At 47.2% G+C, this 23,130-nt stretch overlaps 1 protein-coding gene across 3 annotated transcripts in view; it reads left to right on the forward strand.

The window, feature by feature from the left end:
* Positions 1-23,130, forward strand: part of LOC142304153 (zinc metalloproteinase-disintegrin-like MTP4) — a 162,666-nt gene that overhangs the window by 119,888 nt on the left and 19,648 nt on the right. For all 3 annotated transcript variants that reach the window (XM_075346242.1, XM_075346243.1, XM_075346244.1), the window contains exons 17-18: positions 1,308-1,452; positions 12,613-12,693. In XM_075346242.1, the coding sequence (XP_075202357.1) occupies positions 1,308-1,452; positions 12,613-12,693 (226 nt within the window). The remainder of the gene's footprint in view (positions 1-1,307; positions 1,453-12,612; positions 12,694-23,130) is intronic.

Here is a 23,130-nt window from a genome sequence, read left to right on the forward strand (position 1 = left end):
TCAGACTAGGATTATGAGCAATTTGTGTGCCGCATCTGCAGCAGTCAAACCGCTCGGATCCAGGGGGGGATTATTCATGGCTCGAGGATCTCCGGACCCGGGGGCTAGGGGCCACACTTGAATAAAGAAGGGGGGCTATTTACGGGGGGGTATAGTTCGTGACGCCATTGGGTGTACCGCCGCTGCCGTTGGGAGTACCCGGGGTGATGGAGTGGGGCAGCCAGGCGACGTTGCCCTCCATGGGTAAGGACAGGCCCTGGGACTCGGTGGAAAGCCATGGGATGCAGGGGTCACTTAGGTACTCACTCAGTGAATAAGCAGACACTGACAACCGGGTAAACCAAATCTCGGGGTATCGCTGCTGCTGAGGGGAGCTTGTCCGGGTCCCGTCCCCTATGGTGTTGCCTGGTGATCCGTGACCTGCCTCCTGGCACTTAGTTTAACTTCAACGTGGTGGCCCAGTAGTCTGAAACTTGCCGGGCCCTGCTCCCCACTGTGGCTAAGTGTGGGAGCCTGCTCTCAGGGCTCACGCTTGGGATTTTCTGGACCGTTTATTTGGAAGGCCCTATCCCCCTCGTTGCGCTAATGCCCCGATTCTTGAGCGGGTGGGAACAGATCATAAAGGCTCCGTTCTCCTCAGGTTAATTGCCGGGTTGCCTGAAGCTTCACCCCAACCTAGGGTCCGTGTACCCCGCCGTATCTTCGGTCCGGACCGGTGACAGTGCCAGGCTGCTGACCGTCCTCCTTGATAGGTCCACGCACCTTGCCGCAATCCCCTGTGACCGGGGGTCCGACTCTTCTAGGTCTAGACCACCGTCTGCAACCTAGACAGCTTCTCCTGGGAGCCACCACTCCTAACCTCCTCTGAGCTCCCCACAGCTCAAGGGCTACTCTCTGACTCCTACTCACTGACTGACTACACTCCACACCTCCCCTCCCTGACCCCCCAGGTGGGCGACTCTATTCCACTCAAGCCATCCACGGTGTTTCTGGTGGGTGTGGTGCAGTGTATATCTAGGATTTGATTTGCTGTTGTAGGCAACACCAACAAGTTAGGGATCCAGAACCATGAGGGACTTGTAATACTGCACAGAAGGGCAGCTTGTGCAGTACCCTTTGACGACCTGATAGTCCAGAGGCGTCACATTTGCACTTGCTTTTCACGTGCCAGTCTAAAGCAAAAGGTTAATGGTGTTAATTGCAACACATTTGTTAAAAGTTGCACATCTGTCAGTAAATTTAGTAAAAAAAAAAAAAAATAAGTTGTCAGAAGCCATTAAATAAATTGCTTTTGTTGTTTCTTACAGGGATGTAAAGTGTGGACTCCTGTTTTGTAATGGTGGTGCCGACAAACTTCAAATGAAAGGATTATTTGTTGCTTTCGGCCAATGCAAAACTTTTGTATTTGATAAAGGACTGGTGACTGAAGGGACAAAGTGCAGCGCTACCAATGTGAGTCAAATCTGCTTATCTACCTGCCTGGTAAGAGGCAGCTGTCATACATAACAGTATATACTGTGACTAGGGTTACAGCTTGTAGTTGAAATTGTCTTTTCAGGGAGGAAGGAGACAAACTCTAGTGCCACCTATTGGAAGTAGCAATCCTAAAAGTCAAAAGTGGACCAATAACAAGCCTTTTCATATGACCTAGGATTTATGCCAGTGTGACGCCCTGGGCAAGCCAGGGGTCACAGGTCACAACATCACACGCACCCCACATTCCCGGCAGGTACACCTAGGCTAACCTAAAATCCTTGTTGCCTTCCTCCAGGGGCTGATGTCCACACCAGGGGGTGGGCCAGGCGGTTGGCTCCGCCAACCGAGGAGTTCACAGCCCTGGAGGCGGGAAAACCAGGCAGTGAAGTTAGGGAAGTGAAAGAAGAAGGAGGTGAAGTGGTAGAGGAGCTAAGGAGAAAAGCTGAAGTAAAGGGAAAGTGACAGTTAAGAAAGCCTGAAGTTGGTCCGGGTGTGTGCCCCGGACTGAGACAGCAAGGTCAGCAGACGGCGGTGATAGTCTGCAGGGGGACTGCTTGGAGGTTGCTGGAAGGACCGCGGACGGGTGGTGACCCGGCGGTACCGGAGCAGTATACGAAGAACAGTCAGCACCAGGGCAGGGGCCTTTCGGATCCCGGCAAGGCTAGGAGTCGCCATAATTTGCCAAATCCGTCAGTGAAGGGGACCTCTGTCTCCTAACAACCAAGTCCCGATTGAAGGCAACAGTCCGACCGTTAAGGGGAGACACCGCCACCGCCAAGGCACCAGTTTCCCAGGGCCAGCGCCTGCGGGCAAGAGAGGGGCTCCTCCGGCTCATGTCCAGGTCGGGGAGCGGGTAACCGGTGGGAACCCATCGTTACCAAAAAGACTTTACATAGGTGCAGGGAAGAGACCGTCACCGCTAACTGCAGGGAACATCAGCACCGTAACCGTCCGAGGGACCCGTCCAACCAGCCGTTTGTTTACCGAGAACTGTGTCGTGTTTACTGGCTGAGTGAGTACCTCCGTGCCGTGCGGCACAGCGCTGCCCCTGCACCTCCACAGGCCCCATACCCGCCTGACCACCATACCAACCCCATCACTGGGCCCCGGGACCACCAAACCCAGAACCCACGGAGGGGCAAATCAACAACTGGCTGCTCCATACCATCACTCCCGGGCTCCCCAGACAGAGCAGCGGTGGTGTCCACTTAATCACCACAACCGTGGGTGGCATCACGGACAATAAACTATCCCAAAACCCAATCCCCTTTCACTCACGGGCGAGGAGCGCCGCTCGAGTCCCCGGGATCCGGCCCATCGCTCGAGCCACCGAGCAGCAGCAGCAGCAGGCCGCAGAAGCCGCAGCGGCAGCCGGACCCGAGCAGTGGGAGAGCGCGGCGTCCCCTCCTCCGCCCTCGACACCAGATGAGAACCTCAATTTGCAGACATGGTGTTTCGGGATGGTTGTCCTTCGTCTGTGCAAAGTATGAGATCTGATCTGGCTGTATGAGAAGCTATAGTGGCGTCTTTAGGGGAAATCTTTTCTCCTTGTGAAGACCTGACAAACCAATTCTGGCTGCCAGTTGAGGAGTCTTATAGCAGCAATGCTCCTCGGCGAAATATTCAAATTGTCTCTTCAGGGAGGAAGGAGACGAACTCTAGTGCCCCCTATAGGAAGTAGCAATCCTAAAAGTCAAAAGTGGCCCTTTAACGAGCCTTTTCATAAGACTTTGGATTTATGCCAGATCAGAACCTCAATTAGTAGCCAAGGTGTTTGTAGTTGTGCACACCTCAGTAATCACCTAACCATATAGAAATCACCAAGGCTTATTTAAAGGGAACCTGTCATCAGAAATTTAGCTATAAACCTAAAAGTTTCCCCCTCTGCAGCTCCTGGGCTGCATTCTAGCAGGTTCCAGTACTTTTTGTGGCCCCTTTTAAACCAAATTAAATACTTTATAAACTTGTACCTTTTGCTATGTAAATTTTGTAAATCGTCCATGGGGGCGGGCTCTCTGCTGATCGTTGCTGTTCCTCCAGCACATTGACGCCACCCCCCAATGCTGAATTTCATATCTCAGGACGCCGCCCCTGGGCGCCCATGGTCCCGCGCATGCGCCGTGCGACTGTAGCGGGACTGTGCACTGTGTGCACGTGTGACCGCTGGTGACGTTTTGCGCAGGCATGAGGTTATGGGCGGCGCTGTGAGTGTCATCAGCAAGTGCCGCCCATAACCTCATGACCGCACTTTCCCCTCTTCCTCCAGCGTTCTGCGCTAACGCATGCTGGCCAGATGACCCGACGTCACCTCTTTCCCATCTTGCCCTGCTGCAGGGTAAGATGGGAAGGAGGTGACGTCGGGTCATTTGGCCGGCGAGCGCTTGCGCAGAACGCTGGAGGCAGTGGGGGAAAGCGCGTCCACGAGATTATGGGCGGGCACTTGCGATGCAATCACAATCACAAGCGCCGCCCATAATCTCGTGCTTGTGACACACGTCACCAGCGATCCTGGCGTGGGCGGCACCTTGGGCGCAGTGGGCGGCGTCCTGATGGATGAAATGGAGCGTGGGGGGACGGCGTCAATGTGCTGGAGGAACAGCAACGGTCACCAGAGAGCCCGCCCCCATGGACGATTTACAAAATCTACATAGCAAAAGGTACAAGTTTATAAAGTATTTAATTTGGTTTAAAAGGGGCCACAACAACTACAGGAACCGGCTAGAATGCAGCCCAGGAGCTGCAGAGGGGGAAACTCTTAGGTTTCAAGCTAAATTTCTGATGACAGGTTCCCTTTAAAAGCATCAGATACAACCATTTTGTTTTGTTCGTTCCAGTGTATCTAAGTTTATAATCAACTTTGCAAATAGACTTCATTAGAAATTTGATCTATCGTTTTGTGTCTACATCTCCTTCGCAGCTCTATGTGTCTCTATGGTACAAACTGTGTTTTGTCTGATTCACAGTCATGTTACTCTACTCTTTCCGAAAAGACGAACAGAAGAAAGCAACAGATGACTTGTGTGTCAGTGGAGACAAGTATACCCTAAAAAGTTAGGGATATTTGACTTTCGGATGAAATTTATGTAAAACATAAAAAGTTCACACTACAGGGATATTTTATCCTGAAAGTCGGGCATTTAAGTAGAAGCACCCAATGGTGATTTCCTCATCTCAAACACTTTATTGAAACAAAAGCAAACAACAGTGGTGGGTATATACCACCAAAAAATATCAATGTGTCAATAGTTTGTCATGTGGCCTTGAGCATCAGTTACAGCAGGCAATATCATCTCCTGCTATTCATAAGTGGAGTCATTGTCTACAGAGGCATAGAATCCCACTCTTCTGGAAGGGCAGTCCTCAGTTCATTGAGGTCCTGGGGTACAGAGTTACGGCCTCTACACGGCAACTCAGCTGATCCTATTAGGTTTTCCGTGGTATTCAGGTCTGGAGAAAGTGCAGGCTGCTCCATTTGAGGTCCTCCAGTCTCCAGCAGCCATTCCCTAATGATGCGACCTTGATGATCTGGAGCATTGTCGTCCATGAAGATGAAATTAAGCCTGTGTTTTTCATGCAGAGGCACTGACTGGATTAATGATGATGTTCAAGTAGTAGGATCTTGTCAGTGTACCATTCACACAGTGTAGGGCTGTTCTGTATTGACTAGACACACCAGCCCACACTCTAACACCACCCCCAAAGGCTCAGCCGGTGACAACAGTGGCTGATGCCTAGCGCTCTGCTTGACGTCTTCAACATCGTTGGCGGCCATCATTTCTGCTGAGCGTGAATTGAATTTCATCAGTGAACAGCACTGAAGCCACTGGCCCCTTGTTCAGCATAGATGACACCTGTGCCTGGTGTTGTAGTCAGCTACCTCTGCAGGTCATCTAGTATGCAGACATCCCTTATGTAAACGGTTTCAAATGGTCTGACGTGACACTTGGGTGCCTCTCGCCTCCTTTAAATGTGCCTGGAGTTGTGTGGCATTCATCATCCAGTTCCAAAGGCCATTATTCACAGGTCATCAATGTGGGATGATATAATCATGTCTAACCTGTAGACAACAGGGCCCAAAGGTATTGCAATCACTTGCTATTTTATCCTATTGCTGAATAGTGCTCCATTAAAAATCAAGCAATTGTTTGGATGTACATTAATATAGAGAAAAAGGAGGCACTCACCGGTTTTGTAGAAATTTCAGACGTTACATTTATTCAGGCATAGGCGGAGGGTGCTGGGATAGCGTGCATACAGACTACGGCTGTTTTGTACCGATTGCCGATGCTTCTACGGATCCAACGTCCTTGGACCCGTAGAAGCATCAGCAATCGGTGCGAAACGGCCATAGTCTGTGTGCACGCTATCCCAGCACCCTTCTCCTATGCCTGAATAAATGTAACTTCTGAAATTTGTACAAAAACGGTGAGTGCCTCCTTTTTCTCTATATTATTGTATCATCGCGGCTCTGAAACTTTGGAGTGCTCCCCGATCAGTAGATCCAAGCTCGGGCTCACGCATGACACCTGCATAGGTGTGACTAAGTGGTAGACTGATTACTCGCCCTTGCCGGGGGCTGTATGAATTTGGATTGTTCATCTAATCACAAAGAATAATGCCCAGTGTTCTTCCTCGCTTGATGGATAAACGTTTGGATGTACATACCAAGAGAATCAAAGACAATCACCAAGGCTGACCACCTTGTGCTCCGACACGCGTTTCGGAGCATGAGGTGGTCAGCTTTTGTGATTGTCTCTGATTTTCTTGGTATGTACATCCAAACAATTGTTTGATTTTTAATAGAGCACTATTCAGCAATACAATAGAATATAAAGTGATTGCGATTTTGTCTACATGTTAGACAGGATTATATTTAGGTATTTTTTTCCAGCACCCTATATTTATTATACCACTTCAGATGGGCATGCAGACTTTTTTGAATTTTACTGAGATTGCACTAGCACTTTATATTTATATACTGCAGGTATTATATTGCCTCTAGCCCCATCTAGTGGTTCAACGTGTTTAGGGTTTTTTTTTTTCAGGACTTTAATATTGATTGAATACACTAGGCATACAGTCATATGAAAAAGTTTGGACATCCCTATTAATGTTAACCTTTTTTCTTTATAACAGTTTGGGTTTTTGCAACAGCTAGTTCACTTTCATATATCTAATAACTGATGGACTGAGTAATATTTCTGGATTGAAATAAGGTTTATTGTACTAACAGAAAATGTGCAATCTGCATTTAAACTAAATTTGACAGGTGCAGAAATATGGGCACCCTTATCAATTTCTTGATTTGAATACTCCTAACTACTTTTTACTGACTTACTAAAGCACTAAATTGGTTTTGTAACCTCATTGAGCTTTGAACTTCATAGGCAGGTGTATCCAATCATGAGAAAAGGTATTTAAGGTGGCCACTTGCAAGTTGTTCTCCTATTTGAATCTCCTATGAAGAGTGGCATCATGGGCTCCTCAAAACAACTCTCAAATGATCTGAAAACAAAGATTTTTCAACATAGTTGTTCAGGGGAAGGATACAAAAAGTTGTCTCAGAGATTTAAACTGTCAGTTTTCACTGTGATGAACATAGTAAGGAAATCGAAGAACACAGGTTCAGTTCTTGTTAAGCCCAAAGTGGCAGGCCAAGAAAAATATCAGAAAGGCAGAGAAGAAGAATGGTGAGAACAGTCAAGGACAATCCACAGACCACCACCTCTAAAGACCTGCAGCATCATCTTGCTGCAGATGGTGTCAATGTGCATTGGTCAACAATACAGCGCACTTTGCACAAGGAGAAGCTGTATGGGAGAGTGATGCGAAAGAAGCCGTTTCTGCAAGCACACCACAAACAGAGTCGCCTGAGGTGTGTAAAAGTACATTTGGACAAGCCAGTTACATTTTGGACGAAGGTACTGTGGACTGATGAAACAAAGATTGAGTTGTTTGGTCATGCAAAAAGGCGTTATGCATGGATGCAAAAAAACACGGCATTCCAAGAAAAGCACTTGCTACTCACAGTAAAATTTGGTGGAGGTTCCATCATGCTTTGGGGCTGTGTGGCCAATGCCGGCACTGGGAATCTTGTTAAAGTTGAGGGTCGCATGGATTCAACTCAGTATCAGCAGATTCTTGACAATAGTGTGCAAGAATCAGTGACGAAGTTGAAGTTACACAGGGGATGGATATTTCAGCAAGACAATGATCCAAAACACCGCTCCAAATCTACTCAGGCATTCATGCAGAGGAACAATTACAATGTTCTGGAATGGCCATCCCAGTCCCCAGACCTGAATATCATTGAACATCTGTGGGATGATTTGAAGCGTGCTGTCCATGCTCGGCAACCATCAAATTTAACTGAACTGGAATTGTTTTGTAAACAGGAATGGCCAAATATACCTTCATCCAGGATCCAGGAACTCATTAAAAGCTACAAGAAGCGACTAGAGGCTGTGATTTCTGCAAAAGGAGGATCTACAAAATATTAATGTCACTTTTATGTTGAGGTGCCCATACTTATGCACCTTTCAAATTTAGTTTAAATGCGGATTGTACATTTTCTGTTAGTACAATAAACTTCATTTCAATTCAGAAATATTATTCAGTCCATCAGTTATTAGATATATGAAACTGAAATAGCTGTTGCAAAACCCCAAATTGTTATAAGGAAAAAAGGTTAACATTAATAGGGGTACCCAAACTTTTTCATATGACTGTATATTGTGTTGCTGAACTCTCTGTACTATATATTTTTATGAAAATATATTGACATATATTTATATAAAGGGAGGTATTGCACCCTTTATATGTATTATCTAAAAGGGACTGTGCAATTTTGTATCCCACTGGCTATCTCATTTTTAGTTTTGCATATTTAGCACCCTGATTAATTTTTATTCATTTACCGTATTATTCCTTTTATAAGATGCACCCCAAATTTAGAGGAGGAAAATAGGAAAAAAAAATTTTTAATGTTACAATAAGGGTCCGTCTTCTAATCCCAGTGCATCTTAGTCCTAATGCTCACCAGGGTGGAACTGCAGTGGTGGAGAGGCTCGGGAAGGTCACAAGGGGCAAGGCGATGCTGCGGGCTCAGCGGAGGGGGTGTTGCAGATCAGGAGGGTCAGCGATACCGCAGGCTTGGGGTTGTCGCGGCTATTTTATTGAAGTCCATCGCGCCAACTGCGAGGGATTCAATAGAGCCCGCAGTCAGCTCAATGCATCCGCCGCCAAGACCCCCGTCCTGTGACACCCTCGCAGCCAGCCCGTCTGCAGATCAATGGCGCTCGCCGCGACACCCTTGAGCACGTCCTGTGATTCTGTCTCCTATGACCCAGCTCCACCACTGCTGCTCTTGTGAGCCATTTCCGTTTTGTAAGACGCACCCACATTTTACCCCCAGTTTTGGGGGGAAAAAGTGAATCTTACAATCCGGAAAATATGGTAACTTTATTGTCATATATGTTGAAATAAAGTACAAAACATTATTTTAAGAAAAATATATTTGCTTTAAGTGTCATTTTATTCCTCTGTTATTTCCAGGGGGATGTTTTGGTTTGTTGTATCTATATAATGACATTAGTATACTATGAGATTTTTGATGTCTAATATTTATCATGGCTGATTGGAGGGGAACTCACGCCGGTTTTTAAAATTATTTATTTAAATTTGAAAAAAAAAAAAGCTGCATGCGGTTCCTCCTATTTTGATACACAGCCAAGATAAGCGCAGGGCTGGGGGCTGCTGCCTGTAGCCGTATGCTTTATCTATGCAGTGCATCATAATATGGGAGGACCCTACGCCAATTTTTTTTATTAAATTAATTTATTTTTACACCACAACACACAGACAGGGTCTGTGATTGGTTGCAGGCAGACGCTGTCACACTGGCTGGAGGCGTGTCTGACTGCAACCACTCACAGATATCAGGACGGCCGGTGGGCGAGGAAAGCAGTGCATATGGATGAGCAATAATGAGCGGCCTTGGTAGAAGAATGAGCGACCTGGAAGCCATTACAGTAGCGCCGGAGATTTGGTAAGTATGAAGCTCTTGCTTCATTCTTATTTTCTTTATTTTTTCTGTACTATTTTTTTATTTCCTGACTGCTGGACCTGGATCATTACCCGGAATTCCCTGAGACTTCTGGGCCCGGGTCGGGCACTCAACTTTTACTGTTCAGGTCCGTCCATCACTAATTTGCAATCAAAGTATTTTCCACCTAAGGCCTCCAACACACTCACGTGCCGCCGGTCCGTGTGTGTCATTTTTTACACGGACTGGAGACACGTGCACCTGGGGACCTTACTTAGTCCCTATGTCCTTACCTAGTCCCTTATCCCTAAGGTTAGGAGACACGGAAGTATTTTGGAACGGAACGTGTGTCCGTTCCGTACTTACGTGTCTCCGTGTGTTAAAAACGCTGACATGTCCGTGTTGCTCTGGCAGCACGGGTGTCACACAGCCCGCACCCATACCACACGGATGTAGTGTGGATGCGGTCCCGTGTGACACGCGCCGGAGAAAACACACATGTCAGAGTAAAAAATAAAAAATTGTTACTCACCTTCTCCAGCACTCCTGTCTCTGCCGCTGCTGTCACTTGCTGCCGACCGCCGCTCATTATACTCATTTAATATTCACTTCACTGCGGCCGGCAGCAGCAGCAGCAGCGGGGAGACGGCAGGACCGGAGCTGAAGATCAGCACCACGGACAGCAGGAAGGACCACGTGAGTATGCAAATTACCGGTTCTCCGTGTGCTATCGCGGATAGCACACGGAGAACACACGTGGTCCGCACGTACCACAGACACGTACTTACCTACACGCAGGGTAAATACGTGTCTCGCGGCACGTGCGTGATTTTCACGTGAGTGTGTCAGAGGCCTAAAATGGTATTTTTTTTTTTAGTCTAAGTTGGCATTACTAGAGAGATATCACTTGGGGCATGTACTTCTTCCACTTTGTGACGCTGACCAATCATAAGCAGGCAGCAATACACTCAGGAAAAGAAGAACCCCTCCCCCCCAATAGCTTTGAACAGGCTTAGTGTGAAACATAGGCAGGAGTCACACTTGTGGGTGACTTGCGTGAGTCTCGCATCACATCACCTGGTATGGCCGCATACTCTCCTGACAGGAGCGGGTTGGCTGCATGTATTTCTATGCAGCTGACCCGCTCCTGTCAGGAGAGTGTGCGGCCGTACCAGGTGATGTGATGCGAGACTCACGCAAGTCACTCGCACGCGTGACTCCGGCCATGAGGACAGTATGTTCTACACACTGCAAAGTAATTACTTGTGCAGAAGCACAGCACACCTGAGTGTGGCTCTGACTCATTGGGAATGCCAATGGGTGTCCCATGGTCCTGTATACCCAACTCTAGTTACGACTATCTGTTTTAAATACACACTTTTTAAAAATTTGAAACGTACAATTTCTTATAATTTTGTTTGTGAGTGTCATGTTTGCATTTAATAAATGTAAAACATATCGACCTAAATCAGTCATCTTTCCATGCTATCCCACCCCAGTGGGCATAATAACATGATTTCCACAAGTCAGCGTCACCGCTAGCTCCTGGAAATTTTGCGCATGTGCGCCGCTGTGCTCACTCACCCACACGTCCCAGCTACAGAGAGGTGCACTGAGCATGGTCAGAGGTGCAGAAGCTGTTCCTCCAATCGTGTACAGTGCACCTCTCTGAAACTGGGACCTGTACACCCACACCCAACTTCAAATGAGGCGCAATGCGAGAGAACACAGCGGCGCATGCGCAAAATTTCCAGGGGCTGACCATGACTCCGGCTTGTGGAAATCATGTTATTATGTCCACAGGTGTGTAATAGCATGGAAAGAGGGCTAACTAGTCTAAGGAAACAATGCCCCTGCGACTAGTGTACTATAAACATAAAGTACAATCTGACATGGAAAAAAAGTCCCAGAACTACTGGGATACCTTAGTTATTGCTACGTATAATAACACATCATAGATTTGACAAATGAGGCTTCATCTTAACATCCCAATAAAGCTGCATCATTAAAAAGAGACTGCCATGTAAAAAAATGCTATTAACCTGCAGAATTGTAGTTAAAGGGAACATGTCACCGGATGTTTATAATACTTACAGTGAGGTCCTGCACAGGCACACTTTGATCTGCCCTGCTCAGGGCAGATCAAAGTGCGCTTGCCCAGGAACTCAATGTCGGCTAGTGTATATGACGTAGAACACATCATCCACACAAGCTTCAGAAAAAGGACAAAGATGGCCGAAAGAAGAGGCACGGGACCCAGAGAACAGAGACGCCAATCAGAACCAGTCTGCTCCTCACTGACTGTTAGGTAAGTATTATGAACATCTGGTGACAGGTTCCATTTAATCTGCAGGTTAATAGCACTCTAAAACTGTCTAACTGCCGCACTGAAAGTCCAGTTACCAGGAGGAAATGATCTTTATTCTTCCTGGCAGCCTCCGGTTTTCAGTCATAGAGGTGCGGTCAGAGCAGTTTCAGGTACCATTTAGTATATTGTGAGTGCTGCCCCAGCACTGACCAACAGCCGGCTCTACATTTCATCAGTGCTGAGCTGGCTGTCAGTCAGTGCCGGGGCGAGGTTACAGCCACTGCTCACTATGTATTGAGCAATAACTGAAATTGCTGTGGCTGTGCCTCTATGACTGCAAACCGGAGGCTGCTGGGAGGAATAAAGTTGTTATTTAGAATTTCCACTGTAAAACCAGATTTTTAGTTTTTCTAGTTTTGATAATTGTATAAATACATAGGCCTAAGGGGTATGTTTGGACTCTGCATGTGCTAAGCTTTTATTTTATCCTATTTGAGCTATGGTAAAATGGTCATTTGACAATGAGCCAGGCGTCTACTTTCAGATAATATATAAGTATGATGGTTTAATATGTTATATTCTTTTTCTTTTTAAATTTAGGTTTTTGTAATTTAGGTTTTATTTGTTGCCATCACAAGTGTAAAAGTTTTGTCCAAACTACCAGAAGAGCTAAATGTGGGGTAAAAAATGGCAGGAAAAGGGTTAATACAAAAACTATCTGCCTATCTTCAAGATTGCTTTTCTTTAATATAAGTATATCATTGGAGATTACTGTGTTTTTCAGGTCTGTATCAATAAGAAATGTACTAAAATTGAGGAAGCCTACAACACAGCAGGATGTGAAGCAAAATGCACAGGACATGCGGTAAGAACAGATGTGGAGCCTGGATCTTGAGTTTTCTACAGTCATATACATCTAATACTGAGAAATTACAAGTGCATCTCAATAAATTAGAATATCATCAACAAGTTAGTTTATTTCAGTAATTCAATACAAAAAGGGAAACACATATATTATATAGAGTCATTACACACAGAGGGATCTATTCCTATATATTATATAGAGTCATTACACACAGAGGAATCTATACCTATATATTATATAGAGTCATTACACACAGAGGGATCTATTCCTATATATTATATAGAGTCATTACACACAGAGGGATCTATTCCTATATATTATATAGAGTCATTACACACAGAGGGATCTATTCCTATATATTATAGAGAGTCATTACACACAGAGGGATCTATTCCTATATATTATGTAGTCATTACACACAGAGGGATCTATTCCTATATATTATATAGAGTCATTACACACAGAGGGATCTATTCCTATATATTATATAGAGTCATTACACACAGAGGGATCTATTCCTATATATTATAGAGAGTCATTACACACAGAGGGATCTATTTCAAGTGTTTATTTCTGTTAATGTTGATGATTATGGCTTAAAGCCAATGAAAACCCAAAATTCATTATCTCAGAAAATTAGAATAATTACCACAAAGCACTTGCAAAGGCTTCTTAAGCATTTACAATGGTCCCTTAGTCTGGTTCAGTAGGCTACATAATCATGGGGAAGACTGCTGACTTGTCAGATATCCAAAAGACAGTCATTGATACACTCCACAAGGAGGGTAAGCCACAAAAGATCATTACTAAAGAAGCTGGCTGCTCACAGAGTGCTGTATCCAAGCATATTAATGGAAAGTTGAGTGGAAGAAAAAAGTGTAGTAGAAAAACGTGCACAAGCAACCGGGATAACCGCAGCCTTCATAGGATTGTTAAGAAAGGGCCATTCAAAAATTTGGATACACCTGCCTATGAAGTTCAAAGCTCAGTGAGGTTACAAAACCAATTTAGTGCTTTAGTAAGTCAGTAAAAAGTAGTTAGGAGTGTTCAAATCAAGAAATTGATAAGGGTGCCCATACTTTTGCACTGGTCAAATTTTGTTTAAATGCGGATTGCACATTTTCTGTTAGTACAATAAACCTCATTTCAATCCAGAAATATTACTCAGTCCATCAGTTATTAGATATATGAAACTGAAATAGCTGTTGCAAAAACCCAAATTGTAAAGAAGAAAAAAGGTTAACATTAATAGGGGTGCCCAAACTTTTTCATATGACTGTATATACGTTTCCCTTTTTGTATTGAATTACTGAAATTAACTTTTTGATGATATTTTAATTTATTGAGAAGCACCTGTATATACTCCAGACTTGACAACTCTTTCAAAATATACGAGTGGTTCCTGGATCTCCCAAATGAGTTGTCATGTCTCCTGTGGATGTCTGAAATCTCCTGATGTTGGTGTTCCCCGTCCAAACTCTACTCACTAATGATTGAAACCTTGTGCTGCTTCTTGCTGTGAGTTTTATTATGATATAGGAATAGGTGATTTCCAATGGTGGAGATCCATGTAGAGCATAACATGGGAAATTGGGGTAAAGAACAGTCGTATGCATAGTACTGGATTGTGTGTCAGATACTGATGTACATGTATGTTGTAAGTTACACCCCTATTGTGGAGTAAGTTATGAGTTTGTTAGCCATGTTTGGTCACACCCCTAGTGCCCGAGCTCTGCAAACTTTTTAAAAAGTGTCAGGGACTGGTGTAAAAATGTCAAAAGTCGTAAATGTTTGCACAATTACGAGATGCTCAAACGTTTTGTGAGTTTCCAGTTTTGCACCAGCAAACTGGTAAAAACTAGTGATGAGCGAGTACTAAAAAGCTCGGGTGCTCGAGGCTCGGGCCGAGCATCCCAAGATACTCGTGTACTCGGCCCGAGCACCGAGCCCAATGTTATCCTATGGGAGACCCGAGTATTTTTATGAAATGACCCCCGACAGCATGTAGAAACCCTAAAAATGTCACAAAAGTCTCAGAAGAGTGCTCAAATGACATGGCAACAGCATGGAGAAGATCCCTTGAAGCATTTATCACTCAAAAGTCACAGCTGTGAACAATTTTGTCCGCGTTTTACGCCATTTTTACGGACTCACCAGAAAACCTTCCAAAATGACACCAAAATGAATTTTCATGGCGGAAATGTTAAGGGCACATACCCAATAGTGAGATAGAGCTGGTGTATGTTACTTTTGGAGATTACATGAAAGATTTTACGTGAAAACATTGTGTGGCACTTCGATGTCCCTGAGAAGAGACGTACATGAAGGCCTCTGGAGTCTAATGTGCCCATTTTGAGGAAGTGGGTCTATTGTAGTATAGCCCTTTGGCAGGGCAGCCAAAAATTGGGAAGCTCCACGTTGTCCCTGGATAGAGACGTGCATGAGGGCCTGTAAACCTGAAGTGCCCATTGTAAAGAAGTGGGTCTATTGTAGTATAGCCCTTTGGCAGGGCAGCCAAAAATTGGGAGGCTCCACATTGTCCCTGGATAGAGACGTGCATGAGGGCCTGTAAATCTGAAGTGCCCATTGTAAGGAAGTGGGTCTATTGTAGTATAGCCCTTTGGCAGGGCAGCCAAAAATTGGGAGGCTCCACGTTGTCCCTGGATAGAGACGTGCATGAGGGTCTGTAAACCTGAAGTGCCCATTGTAAGGAAGTGGGTCTATTGTAGTATAGCCCTTTGGCAGGGCAGCCAAAAATTGGGAGGCTCCACATTGTCCCTGGATAGAGACGTGCATGAGGGCCTGTAAACCTGAAGTGCCCATTGTAAGGAAGTGGGTCTATTGTAGTATAGCCCTTTGGCAGGGCAGCCAAAAATTGGGAGGCTCCACATTGTCCCTGGATAGAGACGTGCATGAGGGCCTGTAAACCTGAAGTGCCCATTGTAAGTAAGTAGGTCTATTGTAGTATAGCCCTTTGGCAGGGCAGCCAAAAATTGGGAGGCTCCACATTGTCCCTGGATAGAGACGTGCATGAGGGCCTCAAAACATTGTTCCCATTGCCAAGGAGCGGGTCTCCTGTCGTTTTAATGTCCATTCTGAAAGAATGGGCGAAAAAATTTACCACTGGGGGTATACCTGAAACAAAGGCCTAACTATTGTAATGGTCATCATGGTGGCGCATGAGGAGAAGGAGGAGCAGTCCAGCGATTATCCAAAGTCCAGAAGTGTGTACCCATGGGTGAGTGGCGGTACATGGCAAATTCCCGTTACAAACTTTAAATTCTGCTCTGATTTGCTGGTGGTGTGGTGAAGTCTGGCCCAATCCAACCCTTGTTCATCTTGATCAGAGTCAGCCTGTCAGCATTTTCAGTTGACAGGCGGGTGCGTTTATCTGTAATGATTCCACCTGCGGCACTAAAAACATGCTCTGACAAAACGCTAGCGGCAGGGCAGGCCAGGCCTTCCAAGGCGTAGAGAGCCAATTCATGCCACGTGTCCACCTTGGATACCCAATAATTGTAAGGCCTCTGCCACACTCACGTGAATTTCACGCACGTGCCGAGAGACACGTATTTTCCCTGCGTGTTGCGTGCAGGTAAGTACGTGTCTCTGGTACGTGCGTGACACGTGTGTTCTACGTGTGCTATCCGCGATAGCACACGTAGAACCGGTAATTATTATACTGCTTCCTGTCAAGTGAATTGTCTGTTCCCCACTGCATTGGCTGAATATGTGTTCTGGTATATAACTCTGCTTCCTGTCAAGTGAATTGTCTGTTCCCCACTGCATTGGCTGAATATGTGTTCTGGTATATAACTCTGCTTCCTGTGATGTATGCTCTGTCATTTTCATAATCTATGTAATACTCACTGATGTATGACTGTATCTTCCTCTTTGTAAATGTTATCTGATGGTGGATGGTGTAAATCTGTGTAGACTGGAAGTCCGGGTGGGTGTCAAATGTCCTGTTCCCTTTGATTCCTTAATCATCCCCTGATGTGATCAGCATTTGTTGATTTCCCTTAACAAGCTGAGCTCCCATAATCCCCCTCACATACCCCTCTAGTCAGCCCTATATATTTGTGTCTTTCTTAAGGGGTGCATGCATGCGGGGAGTTGCATGCATGCCATCTCTTGCTAAGTGCCATCATTGCGAAGTGCTGGGCAGTTACCTCAATGGCAGTTAGTCAGGGCAGGAGTCTGCTGGTAAATTACTCTATGACGCCATCTGTTTTAACCTTAACTATTATCTCACTCTCTATCATCCTATGTGCTTTTTCTGTTCACTTTCACCGCCCTGTCCCCCCTCCATCACCACTCATCCACATCAGCCCCTCTCTCCTCCCCTCTCCTATGTACAGCTCCCAGGCTCTTTTCACCTATCTTAATAATCTGATTCAATCAAGCTCCAGGGACTTCCAAAAAAAGCCATGCCACAAGTCCAAAAACCATCTGACCTTTCTCCTTCTACTCCTACTTCTTTCAGGTGATATCTGTCCTAATCCCGGTCCACCCCAGGCTAACTTTACCCCCTCCCCCACCTCCCATAGAAACCCTGATAATATTATTAACATTCCCTGTACACCCTCGCTTCCCTCTTTTAATTGTGCTCTATGGAATCCACGGTCCGTATGTAACAAGCTTCCTTACATCCACAACCTCTTTCTCAATAACTCTCTTAACTTACTAGGCCTCACTGAAACCTGGATTCAGGATTCTGATACTACTTCCCCTGCTGCCATCTCTCATGGTGGTTTACACTTTTCCCATTCACCAAGACCTGGAAACAGACATGGTGGTGGAGTAGGCTTACTACTGTCCCCACAATGCACTTTCCAGGTCATCCCCCCAGCTCCATCACTCTCATTCCCATCCTTTGAGGTCCACACAATCAGGCTCTTCCATCCCCTCTCCCTCAGAGTAGCTGTCATATACCGTCCACCAGGCTCACCCACCCAGTTCCTTGACCACTTTTCAGCCTGGCTGTCACACTTCATGTCCTCAGAGTTACCAACCCTGATCCTAGGAGACTTTAACATCCCCATGAACAGCCCCTCCTCCCCTTCTGCATCCCAGCTTCTATCTCTCACCACCTCCCTTGGCCTCTGACAGCTCTCATCCTCTGAGACACATGAAGATGGTAACACCCTTGACCTGGTCTTTATCCGCCTCTGCTCAATCTTTGACTTTGACAACTCACCTCTTCCCCTCTCTGACCACAACATCCTCTCCTTCAAGCTCACAAACCCTCGTCCGCCCCAGCACACTCCCACCAATCACACATTCAGAAACCTACAGGCCATCGATTCCCAGACACTTTCAGACTCTTTACACACATCACTGTCCCCTATATCCTCACTTTCCTGTCCTGATCTGGCTGTAAAGCACTACAATGACACACTCAGGACTACGCTAGACCAAGTAGCACCCCTCACCCTCAGAAAGACCAAACACAGAGTAAAACAGCCCTGGCTCACATCACAAACTCGATTTCTCCAGCGATGCTCCAGGAGCGCCGAACGCCTATGGAGAAAAACCCGCACACCAGAAAACTTCATCCACTACAAGTTCATGTTAAGGACCTATAACTATTCCCTTCACCTCGCCAAACAGACCTACTTCACCAACCTTGTTTCCTCACTTGCCAACAATCCAAAAAAACTCTTTGACACCTTTCACTCCCTCCTCAGTCCCAAAGTACAGACCCCTGTCACAGCCCTTCATGCTGATGACCTGGCCTCGTATTTCACAGAGAAAATTAAAAACATCCGCCAAGAGATCAGCTCCCAGCCACCAAGCCCTGTGAATCCCATCCCTCCCCATATTCCATCCAGCTCACTTTCCACATTTGACCCAGTCACAGAGGACGAAGTCTCCAGGCTCCTATCCTCCTCTCGTCCTACAACTTGCCCTACTGATCCCTTCCCCACACCTCTACTCCAGTCCCTCTCTCCGGTTGTCACCACTCACCTAACTAAAATCTTCAATCTCTCTCTCTTCTGGTATCTTCCCCTCCTCCCTCAAACACTCTATCATTACTCCATTATTAAAAAAACCTTCTCTCGATCCGTCCTGCACAAGCAACTACAGACCTGTCTCCAATCTCTCCTTCATCTCTAAACTCTTGGAGCGCCTGGTCTACTCTCGTCTCACCCGCTACCTCTCCTCTCACTCTCTTCTAGATCCTTTACAGTCTGGCTTCCGTCCTTTACACTCAACAGAAACTGCCCTTGTCAAAGTGACCAATGACCTATTGACAGCAAAACGTAACGGTGACCACTCTCTGCTTATTCTTCTTGACCTTTCTGCTGCCTTTGACACTGTTGACCACCATCTCCTTCTCTCTATGCTCCACTCTATCGGCCTAAAGGACACTGTTCTTTCTTGGTTCTCTTCCTATCTTTCTGGCCGCTCATTCAGTGTATCATTTGCTGGCTCCACATCTTCTCCTCTTCCTCTCACTGTTGGGGTCCCTCAAGGTTCAGTCCTTGGCCCTCTTCTTTTCTCCCTCTACACTGCCCCAATTGGTCAGACCATCAGCAGATTTGGCTTTCAGTACCATCTTTATGCTGATGACACACAGCTATACACCTCCTCCCCTGAGCTCACCCCCGCTGTACTACAGAACACAAGTGACTGCCTGACTGCAGTTTGCAATGTCATGTCTGCTCTCTATCTCAAACTTAACCTTTCCAAAACTGAACTTCTTCTTTTCCCTCCATCTTCCAACTTTCCTCAACCTGACATCTCCCTCTCTGTGTGTGGCACATCGATAAGTCCTAGGCCGCAAGCCCGCTGCCTGGGGGTTATACTTGACACTGATCTCTCCTTCACCTCCCACATACAATCTCTTGCCCGCACCTGCCGCTTGCACCTCAAGAACATCTCTAGAATCCGCCCCTTTCTCACAATGGAAACGACAAAAACCCTCACCGTGGCCCTGATCCACTCTCGCTTGGATTACTGTAACTCTCTATTAATTGGTCTCCCCCTAACTAGACTCTCTCCTCTACAGTCAATCCTTAATGCAGCAGCCAGGGTCACCTATCTGGCTAACCGCTACTCGGATGCCTCTGCTCTGTGCCAGTCATTGCACTGGCTGCCCATATATCATAGGATCCAATTCAAACTTCTTGTTCTCGCCCACAAAGCTCTCCACAGTGCAGCACCCCCCTACATCTCCAACCTCCTCTCTGTCTATCAGTCCACCCGTTCTCTACGCTCTGCAAGCGACTTTCGACTAACATCCACACTAATTCGAACCTCCCACTCCCGGATCCAAGACTTCTTCCGAGCTGCACCAACCCTCTGGAACGCTCTACCCCAAGAAGTTAGGACAAATCACAACTTACTCAGCTTCAGACGCACCCTAAAGACGCATCTTTTTAGGGCGGCCTATCACACTCCCTAATCAGATTCGATTCACATAGTCCCTCTACAACCTCTCACAACATAGCTCCACATCAAACTCCATGGCACCCAAAGGCATCTCAAGGCTCGGGCCCACTGGTCCAGGAAACCATTATCCAGCCCCATTTCCGTGAGATGGTTGGATTGTCATTGTAAATAAGCACTTGACCCTTGCCTCTCCCCCCATCTCATTGTAGATTGTAAGCTCTCACGAGCAGGGTTGTATTTTTTTCCCCTCTAAATATTGTATTTCTATAACTGTTACTTGTTTGTATATGATCCTCCTGAATTGTAAAGCGCTACGGAATATGTTGGCGCTATAGAAATAAAGATTATTATTATTATTATTATACTCACCTGGTCCTTCCTGACGTCCGCGCTGCTGTCCGTGGTGCTGATCCTCAGTCTCCAGCCCTCCCGTCTCCCCGCTGCTGCTGCTGCCAGGCAGTGAAGTGAATATTCAATGAGAATAATGAGCGGCGGTCGGCAGCAAGAGGCAGCAAGGGCTGGAGAAGGTGAGTTAATGTTTTGTTTTTTTTTCAATGACGTGTGTTTTCTCCGGCGCGTGTCACACGGGACCGCATCCACACTACACCCGTGTGGTGCGGGTGCGGGCCGTGTGACACCCGTGCTGCCGGTGAAAAAACGGACATGTCAGCGCTTTCAAAAACGCACACACGTACAAACGCACACGGACACACGTTCCGTGTGGTTTTACGTGTGTGTGCCTTCTACAATAGGGTAGCATTGGTTAAAGTGTCTCCGTGCCGCCGGTACGTGTAAAAAATGACAAACACGTGCCGGAGGCACGGATGTGTGGCAGAGGCCTAAGGCATAGAGGAATGTCGGAGTACAGTTGTTCGATCTGCAAGGTACTCCTTGAGCATCTGGGCAAACTTAGTATTTCTTGTGGCACTACCCCACACCTCAGGGGCTGTGGTACGTGAGGGGCTGAGAAAACTGTCCCACATCTTAAAGACTGTTCCCCTACCTCTGGCAGATTGGACTTGTGCCCCTCTCGGCTGTACGCCTTGGTTGTCCACTGATTCCTGACCTATGCCGCTAGCGTTTTGTGAGGGGAATGCTTTGCCTACTTCCGTGACTATGGCCTTCCGGAACTGCTGCATTTTGGCTGACCTCTCCGCCTCGGGAATAAGAGACATAAAGTTCTCCTTGTAGCGTGGGTCTAACAGTGTTACCAACCAGTAATGATTGTCGGCCAAGATGTTCTTAACGCGAGGGTCACGAGACAGGCAGCTTACCATAAAGTCAGCCATGTGTGCCAGACTCTTAACAGCCAGTACTTCAGTATCCTGACCAACACGATGACTGAACATGCTGTCCTCCTCCTCCTCCTCCTCATCTACCCTGTCCTCTGGCCAGCCACGCTGAACCGAGGATATGACTGGTGTGCATGTCATATCCTCAATTTGGCCGGAGAGTTGCTCCATGTCTTCATCCTCCTCCTCGTCATAGTCCTCCACTGCACGTTGTGATGAGACGAGGCTGGGCTGTGTGTTATCACCCACACCCACTACTGTTTCTTGCTCCAACTCATCGCGCTCCGCCTGCAATGCATCATGTTTGTTTTTGAGCAGAGACCGTTTTAGAAGGCAGAGAAGCGGTATGGTGACGCTAATAATGGCGTCATCACCACTCACCATCTTGGTGGAGTCCTCAAAGTTTTGGAGGATGGTACATAGGTCGGACATCCATCTCCACTCCTCAGGTGTTATGTGTGGAGTTTGACCCATTTCCCGACGGCTTAGGTGATGCAGGTACTTGTCACGCTCCCCGGGTCCTCACCCCCGCTCCCCGGCTCACCTGCCACGCTCCCCGCTCTCCAGCCTCCGGTGCCCGTCTTTCCCTGGCCCCCTGGTGCTCGATTCCGGCGCCCGACGGCTGCCCAGGACCTGGCCGGCTCCCCTGCGTCCTCCTCTCAGCCTCCTTCCCTGGCTTCTGGCACCCGGGCGGCGCGCATGCGCATTAGGGCGCGCGCGCGGTCACTGACCCTTTCTTAAAGGGCCAGCGTCCATTAACAGGAAATGAGGTTGAACAGGTACAGGGTATAAAGGGGGTTATTGTCCAAGGGGGCGGGGCCTGATCTTCGTGTTTCCTAAGCTAGGAGTCAGGTCTCCTGGTGTCTCAGTGCATGTACTCACCTATCTCTCTTCTAGAGCCGTGCCTGCCTCGCCATCCAGTCTGCCGTATCCTGAACCCCGAACGCTGTCCATCTGCCATCCTGACAGTCCGCACCATCTCGGATCCCTGCGGTGACCCGTCATCTCGCTCCCAAGGTTCCGGACCCCGCCTGACATCATCTCGGCTTCCGAACCTGAGCTGCGTCACCAGGACTACCACCCGTGACTCCGTGGTCCCAGGGACTTCTCCGCTATACTCGTGTGCAAGGACTGTTCTGCTGTTTATAGTGTTCCAGCTGCCGGACTCTTTACTACCATCTAGGAGTTCGGTCCAGTGGATCCACCTCCTGGGTCTGCCCGTACACCTGGCCGTGACAGTAAGATCAGGCCATGGATCCCGCTGCAGCACTAGCGGCCTTGCAAGAAGAACTCCAACGCCAGCGTGAAGTCCAGACCCGCATGCTGAACTTTATGACGTCCGTGGACACCCGCCTGTACACGTTACAAGCGGCAGTTACGCCTTCAACATTCCGGGCCTCCTCTAGTCAATCCACGGCTCCCGCACCCGTGGCAGCCTCTTCGAATGCTTCCCAACTCCGTTTGGCTTCACCACCTCGTTATGCCGGAGATCCCAAGACCTGCAGGGGCTTCATAAACCAATGTTCCCTTCATTTCACGCAGCTACCACACTTGTTTGCCTCCGACCAAGCCAAGGTCGCCTTCATCATGTCTCACCTAGAGAGCGAGGCACTGGCGTGGATGAACCCCTTGTGGGAGAAGGAGGACCCTATGACCAAGGATCTTCAAGAGTTCCTGCAGGCCTTTCGCAGCACCTTTGACGAGCCGGGACGCGCCTCTGCGTCTGCTTCATCCCTTCTCCGCTTAC

The sequence above is a fragment of the Anomaloglossus baeobatrachus genome, chromosome 4 (genome assembly GCF_048569485.1).
Source record: "Anomaloglossus baeobatrachus isolate aAnoBae1 chromosome 4, aAnoBae1.hap1, whole genome shotgun sequence".
NCBI lineage: Eukaryota > Metazoa > Chordata > Amphibia > Anura > Aromobatidae > Anomaloglossus > Anomaloglossus baeobatrachus.